General features: G+C 37.4%; 1 protein-coding gene across 1 annotated transcript; it reads left to right on the top strand.

Annotated features, from left to right (window-relative positions):
- The first annotated feature begins 588 nt into the window (after positions 1-588).
- LOC149843573 (Exonuclease family protein) lies at positions 589-6,680 on the top strand. The gene is made up of 7 exons (XM_090001868.1): positions 589-652; positions 2,038-2,189; positions 2,299-2,432; positions 3,991-4,172; positions 5,002-5,208; positions 5,574-5,654; positions 6,222-6,680. The coding sequence occupies exons 1-7, from the start codon at positions 618-620 to the stop codon at positions 6,472-6,474; spliced, it is 1,044 nt and encodes a 347-aa protein (XP_089857994.1). The 5' UTR covers positions 589-617; the 3' UTR covers positions 6,475-6,680.
- Positions 6,681-9,809: the final 3,129 nt, after the last annotated feature.

The following is a 9,809-nucleotide window of genomic DNA, read 5'->3' as shown; positions in this document are numbered from 1 at the left end:
TTGTTCTTTTCTCTTGAATCTAACCATATAGAAGTGATATGCATGCTTGGTTTTATGAGAACCCGCTCTTGAATCGTCTGATTTTGATGCATAAACGAGATTTTTTTAAGGCTTTAAAATCAATGGCTCATAATCTTCATAAATATTTCAGCATTCAAAAATCACATTTTTTCATCGAAAATACACGATCCAATGGTTGATTTCTAGCAAATTCATCATGCCTAGCACATATCCACATGGTTGGATTTGAAAAAAAGTGTTGAAAATGACCATATTTTTATAAGTTCTCATATTCTAGTGACTTTATACCTGTATATACATGAGAGAGAGAGAGAGAGAGAGAATCTGGTCAACAAGTGGGAGGGGCCATCCGTGTATAGATTGCTACGAATATGCAAAGTAGAAGCAGACCAGGTGCCATAACAGATAAAGTGGTCACGGCCTTGTTGGTCTCGCAAGAAAATACCTATTGCATGCCACTCCTTTTTTGTTATTTGGTGATTGTGTGGTGGAGGAATTTTCCTGAACCAACTTTATAGACTTATAAATTGGAATGGACTCCCCCAATCCTGCCACATTCTCATAACACACTGTCGTAGCAGCAACTTACGTGCACGATGGATTGCAAACAAGAGTCCACTGAGACCCTCAGGTCTCAACTCCCTAATTGCTTTAGTTCTCTTTGTGCCTTTTACACGCTTCTCTCTGCTTAGTCAACTAGGCTCATCCTTTGGACTCTGTAGGCTCAGCTAAATGGGTTATAGTTAGACCAGCCACCGTGCTGGGTTTAGTCTTTTGTGAGTTTTCCAAGATTTACCAAAGTCAGCACAGTATGTTCATGAGCCGACCAGCTCGACCAAGTCTAGACAAAGACAAGGCCTTACATTGATCCTTTCTTTTGATATTTACGCGCGCGGAGAAACCAGCCACAGGAACAGAGATCTAGCCGCAGTGGCTATGCCTGCTGCACTTACAGTCACTGTCCTGACAGTGTAAAACTCCGTGGGCTTATACATACTTTGCCCCAAGGGAGTCACCACGCTTCGGCTTGTGCAAGGGGTGACATGCATGGGATTTGAACCTAGACTGCCTGCCTAGCGGCCTAGGCCTCATCCCACTACGCCAAACCCCTTTGGGGCTACACTGATCCTTTGATCAGACAAGTATTCTGTTGGGCGATTGATCACATTGATTGGTTTAAGTCTTTTAGGGTGCTTATCGAAGTAAAAACAAAACAGCCCCATTGAAAAAAAGTCTTTTAGGGCGCGCTGGACAAACGATGTTCAGACAATCCCGCCGCGGATCTGGTGTGGGCTCCATGTCAGATCCTACCGTCAATCACAAGATCCAGACCCCAAGGCAATCAAATGCACCCTTAAGGACTTGCCCATAATTCAGATGACTTTGCCAAAAAATGTACTCTCTAAGTTGTCCAAAGCTAATGCCAAGTCTTGGAGTTGGCAAGTGCCTCGTGGGTCGTTGTTTGACTTGGTCACTGACTGAGTCAGGGAGCTCCCTGAGCCAGCCAAGGAGTAGGTGCATTTTTTAAAAACACCAACATTCATTACTTGAAGGATTTATTATAGCCTCATTTCTCCTGAAAAAAGCCATGCATCACGTCGGAAGTTGCTGATGAAATAAGACTGTTTTTTTTTTTTTTTTGGGGGGGGGGGGGGAGGGGGGAAGTTGAAGAAAGACTTTGTGAGTTAGAACATCAAAACTGTAAATGGTCATAATTGCTTTTAGCTTAAGTTCTTATTGGAGTCCTGTGCCAAGCTGAAGGCCCAGGTTCGAATCCCTCTGCCACATGGGACTTAAGAGATATCTGGTAGGGATCTGCCTAACAAGTTCTTATTAGAGTACCTATACGATGAAATGTGGACCTCCCATGGCTAATAGCTTGGACAATGGGTTCAATACTTGCATTAATCTTCAATTTCTATGTATTTTACTTATAATAATCATCTTCAATTTCTATATATTTTTAAAGAGGACTCATGATAATACTGTTGTGATTAACTTGGCAACGTCTAGCAGGAACAAGTGCTCAGCATGCTATAGGCAATACAACAAATTTGAGCATCTGATCGAGCACATGAAGGTCTCATACCACTCAGTCCATGAGCCCATGTGTGGCATCTGCCAGAAGCACTGCAGATCATTTGAATCTCTAAGGGAGCATCTCATTGGTAATTCCAAATAATCATAAGTAATGAATGTATTTTTTTTTTACCAATAATGGGCCCAGTTAGTTAATTTACTAATTTTATTTTTACCCTTTCATCTTCTTATTTAAAGGCCCGCTGCCAAAGGTGGAATGTGCTAGGATATTTAGCAGTAAAGGCTGCAACATCTGTTTAAGCATTTTCAATAGCTTTGATGAGCTTCAAAATCACAGAGAAAGATGTCGAATCGCACGTAGAAGTGCTCCTGTAAGTTGCATTCTAAAACTCTTATTGGAAAAATATGATGGCCGACTTTAACAATATTCTAAAAAATTCATGGAAACATGCATGAAATACTCTTTAACAAAGGTATGAATGTCCTAGCAGACATAAGGAATGCTTTCACTTTTAAGTATGTACATTCATTGGTGAGGCGTAAGCCCTCCGAGTTTTATGCTTTCAGGACAGCGACTATAAGTAGGGCAGGCAAAGACAGTGCGACTAGGTCTGTGATCTTGAGGTAGTCTCTCCAAGTTAAACAAAAAGCAAGCACATTCATTGAAACTAGAAGATTTTAAAAGGTGCACGTACTTTTTGGGTTAAATGACATGAAATCTCCTTACACTTCTTTGGTTATTAGGGATAATGGCCCCTTCTAACGAAGGGAGTAAAAAAGTCAAAAGAAGGTGATTGATTTCTGAAAATTTGGATGATAAAGTTTTAATATGGGTACGTTTAAGTCAGTCAAGCATATCAATGGCCCTAAAAGCAAGCATACGAGAAAAAATATCTGAGAGAGTCCAGTTATTGTATTCCTTAACGTTAAAATCAGTTTCACGAAGAGTGCATTGGAAACCGCTTTTTCTTTATTTCTTTTCAATTTAGTATGGAGAAACCACTATTATAAGCTGAAAGGTACCGTAGACCTCAGTCAGTAGCTGCAGTGTAAAGCTCTATGAGTACCCTCTTTCTTCCCACCCAGGATACTATCCCATTTGGCTTAGCCTCAAACTTAATACCATAAATAAAAAACAATGTCCTTTTTTTTTAATTTCTTATAAGCAAACAAATTTTGACTGCCCATCAACTCTAATTTTCTTTACTGTTATATATATATATATATATATATATATATATATATATATATATATATATATATATATATATATATAAAGAGAGAGAGAGAGAGAGAGAGAGAGTAATGGGTACCTGTTAAATGGGTTTTTCTGTTCTTTCAGTAATTTTTTTTGCAGTTCTGACCCCATAAACATGGTCGATTTACGAGAAATCCACATCTGGATCATGTGTTTTGGATGAAAAAAATGATATTTAGAGCTTTGAAAATTTACAAAGATTTTGAACCCTTGATTTTTTGAACTTTATAAAAACCCACTCATGTGTTGATATAGAACACTTGATCCCTATAAAATCAAAGTACATAGATTAAGGTCAGAATTTAAAAATAAAACAAAAAAATCCTGAAAAACTCATTTAGCAAGTTTCATTTAGCACATACCCATTACTCTCTCTCTCTCTCCATATATATATATATATATATATATATATATATATATATATATATATATATATATATATATATATATATATATATATATATATATATAAACAAAGGTCATTCCATGATACTGTCGTGTTTATAAGCTCATAATTGTAAGATATTATAAAAAGCATATTTTCTAATTTTCGTGGAGAAATTTTAAAACGTCCTTTTTCTAATCATATGCATAACCTAACGTTAGATTAATCTCTCTCTCTCTTTCTTTGTGATGAGTGAGTTATGAAAGAGAAACGTACGTTTGTGTAGGATCAGCTAACAGGTGGAGGTGGAGTGCGAGGGCTGCAAGCTGTTGCTTTAGGGTGCAAAATGGTCGGTGGAGGAAGTGATGGGTCGCTTGATCTTTGCGCAAAAGTTTGCCTCATCGATGAAGATGAGAACATCATCTACCACTCCTACGTCAAACCCATCATTCCGGTCACCAATTACAGGTCTCTCTCTCTCTCTCTCTCTCTCTCTCTCTCCATTGAGAATTATCTACGAGCATCCCCTCTATCGACCTTTTTCTCCCTTTTTATAGAGACAAGCTCTCCCTGTAACGCACAGAAACAAGAGGTCCTATCCGTTGCAATCATATTACTCAAATGCAAATGCAATGTGCCACTGCATCTGAGTGCCCGCCGTCTGCTTCATACCGCCTGTGAACTGCGAGTCCCAACAACAGATCGAGGTTGCTCAAGTGTAGCGACGGTCTGTGAGATGTGAGGCCCAACAACAGATCGAGGGTGCTCAAGTGCAGTGGCACGTTGCATTTGTACAATTATTGCACTTCCAATTCCACCTGTTACCAAAGTCAAGCTTTTTTACGCGAGGCCCACTCAAAATTGTAAAAGATGTCACCATAAATATGCTTTGAGTGGACAAGTTGACATAATCAACTGCTATATAAAGTGAGGGTTTTCAGGGTTTTTGCTTTTTTCCTGAAATCTGACTATACAGATGCATGCTTGAATTTGTAAGAATCAACTCCTGAATTGTCCAATTATAACCCAAGAAGTTCTCTTAAGCTAAAAAACCAACAGTTCAGAATTTTCTTAAATATACAAAACTTCAGAAAATGTGCTTTTTGGTCGAAGAGTCGCAATCCAAGTGTCGATTCTTAGAAAATGGATTCTCAACAAAAAAAAGATTCTTAGAAAATGGACCATGCCGAATGCTTATGTAGAGTCAAATTTGCAAAAAGAAAAAGTGCCTGAAATACCAAGTCCATACTTCACATACTCTATCAAAACTCACATTTCTAATGTTGCATTTTCTTAGATATGATATGACTGGGATAAGAGCTGATCATTTGAGGGATGCAACTCCATGGAAGCAAGTCCAGAAGAGGATTCAAGACATCCTGTACAATGGAGAATCCATATGGAGGGCTCGTTCAAAAGGTGGAAAGGCAAGGATTCTTGTGGGTCATGGTTTAGATCATGATATAGACTGTTTGGGAATTGAATACCCTGCACACTTGATGAGGTTCGTTCCTTAATAACGCGCCTTCTAAAATACTCATTTTTTTCTTAATAAAACTATTATAACTCCACTTCTCATCAGTTTGCAAATGTTGAGAATCAATATCAGTCGTTTGATGGTTTTGACCAAGTTGATTTAGCATGAATTTTATCCCAAACTTAAATTTTTTTGATGTTTAATTTCTTCTCATAGTCCAAATTTTACCATATGTTCCATGTTACAATCAGTGAGAGCATTAAAAATTTAAAGATTTCCTGATTGATGGCCTCATATTCAGAAGTACCCTTTGCTACATTGTTTACATAAAATGTTGTGATGGCTTTATTGTTCAAAATTATTCAATTCAACCTGTCTGTTTTCTATTCTAGGGATACAGCAAAATATCCCCCATTAATGAAGACATGCAAGCTGAGCAATTCACTCAAGTACCTAACACAAGCTTATCTTGGGTAAGTGACATCCAACCCTTGATAAATAAAAGGTATCTTTTGATGTGCATTAAAAGGTGCAGCTAAGCAAATCAAATAATAACTGGATTTAAATTGCTCGGGGATATATATGACCTCATTTTCTTGAATATGTCCTAGACCGATTGGTAATTACTTACCCAGTGGTATTTTCATAATCAACACACCTTGAGGTGTCTTATAAAATGACACTCAGCAAAGGCTGTGTTATATGCAGCGGCTGTGGTGCCATAGTGACAAACATCTGTATATTGCAAAAAAAGAAAGGACATTGTGTTAAATGAGATCGCCATATTTTCAAAATATTGTGATATTATCATTTTAATGAAAATATTGTGTTTTTTCTGTCGATATTTATTTTTTGTTCTTTTTAGTTTTATATTTTTTTTTGTTCTTTGTTACATATTTTTAGTTCCTAAGTTTTTAGTTATTTATATCTTTCAATACAAAAACATAATGAAAATAAAAAAAAAATCATTTTTTCATGAGAATTTGGTTGCTGTTATTTTGCCACGAATTTTAAACTTTTTTTCGCCATGCATGTCCCAGGTATGAGATTCAGAACGGTATACAAGATCCATATGAAGATTGTGTGGCTACAATGAGGCTCTACAAGCGAATGCGCTCACAAATTCACAAAATTGAGGAATTTAGGGCACCCTACGACACACAAAACATCAACTACTTCACAAATATGAAGCAGAGGGACCTTGAGAAAATGAATCCTGATGCCCTGCTTGAGATTTCAAGATCAGACTACTATTGTTGGTGCTTGGACAGAGTGCAGGTGCCAGAGCCATGAGTTCAAACTGCCTGCTGGTAGGAAGACCTCAACTTGTTGTATTAATAACTGGAGCTAAACTTAAGATTAGGACTAGCCCATATTGTCTTTCTTTGCCCTTGACTGCTTATTGTTCTGTTTGTCTGGTCTAAAGTAAAAGTATGTCCAGGTTTTTGCTTTGATCTAAAAGCTTATGTTGCAATAAATATATATGAACCATGATTATGACGTATCATTTTTAGTTACAAAGGCCCTGATGAGGGTCATACTCGATGCTTGGCATTATCAGATGACTAAAATGTCGATATATACAGAGACGTATTTTTTTTTAAAAGCCCAGTCCTAGCCCAGCCCTGATTCCATATGAAATAGATTTTTATCCATTTTTTAGCCCAGCCCTGACTGCAGCAAATAGTTTGATTTGTCCATATGAAATAGATTTTTATTAATAATTGTAGCCATTTTTTATTTTATCTCAAAAAAAAAAATCGGGGGCCGAACCCCCGACTATCACACAATTTTTTTTTCTACACCCCTGTTTGCCCCCCCCCCCCTCGCATGAATCCTAGCTACGCCCCTGGATATATATATATATATATATAGAGAGAGAGAGAGAGAGAGAGAGAGAGAGAGAGAGGAAAAGTGGTAGTTGCTTAACAAAAGGCACACATGCTGACAGTCCATTGCGCCCGTGAATGGATGGTCAGAGCATAAGAATGCGAAAAAATGCCTCAAAAACTCAAAAAAGGCTTTAGCAGCAATTCAAAACACTGCTAAAAGCCCCAGAAGGGATGTGCCCAGTATTAAATAAAAGTTTGTTAGCCAAAAAAGCACCACTAAAAGGTATTTTTGCATAAAATATTTTTTAGCATCCATTGCAGGCTCGATGGACACTCAGCGAGTGTGTTTTTATCAATCATGTATTGATTAAGCAGTTACCACTCACTATATATAGGGAGGGTGGTGTGTGTTCTCATCGAAACACAAATTTGTGTGTTTTTGTGTGTACATAGGAATATCTTGGGACCCGCAATAATTCATATGCCAATGTTGCCCACAATGACTTTATAATAAAATAACATATAAAAAGGTAGATATGCTTTTGACGGAAATGTCCTCCATTAAGATAGATATGTGTTGGATGAAAATGTCCTCCCGCTCCCCGTAATTAGATTTGCACATTTTGCCTTTGTTTTTAGCTTGTGTTATAACACATGGCCCACCTTCTTGTTCGTGCCTGATGAATTGTGGAGCCTGATTCAAAGTTTTTGCCCTTGCAGGAAGGGGGTCAGGGGCTCCCCCTGACGCGAGTCCCAGGCGGGGGGTCGTGGGGAGCAGCGCCCCCCAGAAGAATTTTTTTTTGGGGCTTATGTTTGATACTCGGTTTCTTATGGATCAGACCCAACTTGTTTAGGTTTAGGGTTGTCGCTCTTACCTTTGTATAAATTCTTTCTTTTTTTTTCTTTCTTGTAACTGTTGAAAAAAGCAATAAGATTTCTCTCTGAGTGGCTATGGTTTTTTTATTCTCTCTCTATTGAAAAAAATGATTTACAGTAGAAATCAAATTAGAGAGTAGCAATTTACAGTAGAAATCAAATCAGAGAGTAGCGATTTGCAGTAAAAATTAGATATAACAGTAACGATTTACAATAAAAATCAGATAAGAGTGTAACAATTTACAGTAGAAATCAGATTATAGAGTAGCAATTTATAATAGAAATCAAATCAAAGAGTAGCGATTTACAATAGAAATCAGATCAGATAGTAGCAATTTACAGTATAAATCAAATCAGAGAGTAGTGATTTACAGTAAAAATCTGATTTATACTGTAAATCGCTACTCTCTGATTTTATTTCTACTATAAATCGCTACTCTCTGATATGATTTCTACTGTAAATCGCTACTCTCTTATCTAATTTTTATTATAAATTGCTACTCTCTGATTTGATTTCTACAGTAAATCGCTACTCTCTTATCTGGTTTATACTGTAAATCGCTACTCTCTGATTTAATTTCTACTATAAATTGTTACTCTTTTATCTGATTTCTACTGTAAATCGCTACTCTCAGATTTGATTTCTATTGTAAATCATTACTCTCTTATCTGATTTCTAATATAAATCGCTACTCTACTCAGTTTGACGTTGCCATTATTATCTCTGTTGTAAATCACTATTCTCTGTCGACTCAGTTCGACGTTTGCACCCTCGTATCATGATGAACAATAGACAGAATGTTGATTTTTCTGGTAGTTCAACTATTTCTCATGAACAGATGACGACAAAGGGTGTTCTGGTGGCAGCAAACGACGGTAAATGGTGCTCTGCTGACAGCAGACGAGAACAAAGGGTGCTCCAGCGGCAGCAGATGATGGCAAAGGGTGTGTTGTCAATCGAAGCTCCTGTTACAGCAGATGGTGCATCGTCAAAAGGTGATCCGGAACATTTAGAGCGACATATTGTGAGGAGCTCCTGTTAAAGCAAAGAAGTTTAGTCCTTAGGGCGAAAATGATGATGATTTTAACCCTTTCTGGTGGGAGGACATTTTTGTCCTTTACTCAAAACATCATTTTATGGCGCTAATGGCAGGAAAGGGTACTTAAGTCTTTGTAAACGCACCAGACTCCGATGCTAAGTGATGCTGACACACACAGGGAAATGAGCCCCAAGTGCTTACATACGTAGCGCTCATTCAGACCCGAGAACACGCACCCGCGTGTTTCGAGGGGGGGACATATAACCTGCTACACTATATATATATATATATATATATATATATATATATATATATATATATATATATGTGTGTGTGTGTGTGTGTGTGTGTGTGTGTGTGTGTGTGTGTGGCGTAGCTAGGATTCATGTGAGGGGAGGGGCAAACAGGGGTGTAGGAAAAAAAACTGGTTTGATAGTCGGGGGTTTGGGGGCAGCACCCCCGAATTTTTTTTTTTTGAGATAAAATAAAAAATGGCTACAATTATTAATAAAAATATATTTCATATGGATAAATCCGCCTATATATATATATATATATATATGATTTTGGAGCTAGCAAGAGAATTGTTCTATTTATAACCCGAACATATGGAAGGATAACCTTATAACCACGAGTTGGATATGATATGTGTTATGAAAACCACAACCAAGAAACTGAGCAAACCACAAAATAAGAGAGGAAGTGAGAATAAGAAGAGGTGAGATTTACATGATTCAGCACAAGCAAAGAAGAAACAAGAAATCCACTAACAAATGCAAGAAATAAGAGCTCTCAAAACCCTATTCCTCAATACACTTGAAACTCCCATATTCAACTCTCAAAACTGAGGTAGTTCTAGATATAATGAGGGGCTTAAAAC

This window comes from Nuphar pumila, chromosome 3 (assembly GCF_984573655.1).
Source record: "Nuphar pumila chromosome 3, dmNupPumi1.hap1.1, whole genome shotgun sequence".
In the NCBI taxonomy this organism is placed as follows: Eukaryota; Viridiplantae; Streptophyta; class Magnoliopsida; order Nymphaeales; family Nymphaeaceae; genus Nuphar; species Nuphar pumila.
Note: the sequence above shows the minus strand (reverse complement) of the source record. Positions and strands in the feature narration are given on the sequence as shown.

Coding starts and splice junctions, on each gene's coding strand:
- LOC149843573 (XM_090001868.1), top strand. CDS start 618: ATGGATTGCAAACAAGAGTCCACTGAGACCCTCAG. Junction 653..2,037: donor GAGTCCACTGAGACCCTCAG/GTCTCAACTCCC, acceptor AACGTCTAGCAG/GAACAAGTGCTCAGCATGCT. Junction 4,173..5,001: donor ATTCCGGTCACCAATTACAG/GTCTCTCTCTCT, acceptor GCATTTTCTTAG/ATATGATATGACTGGGATAA.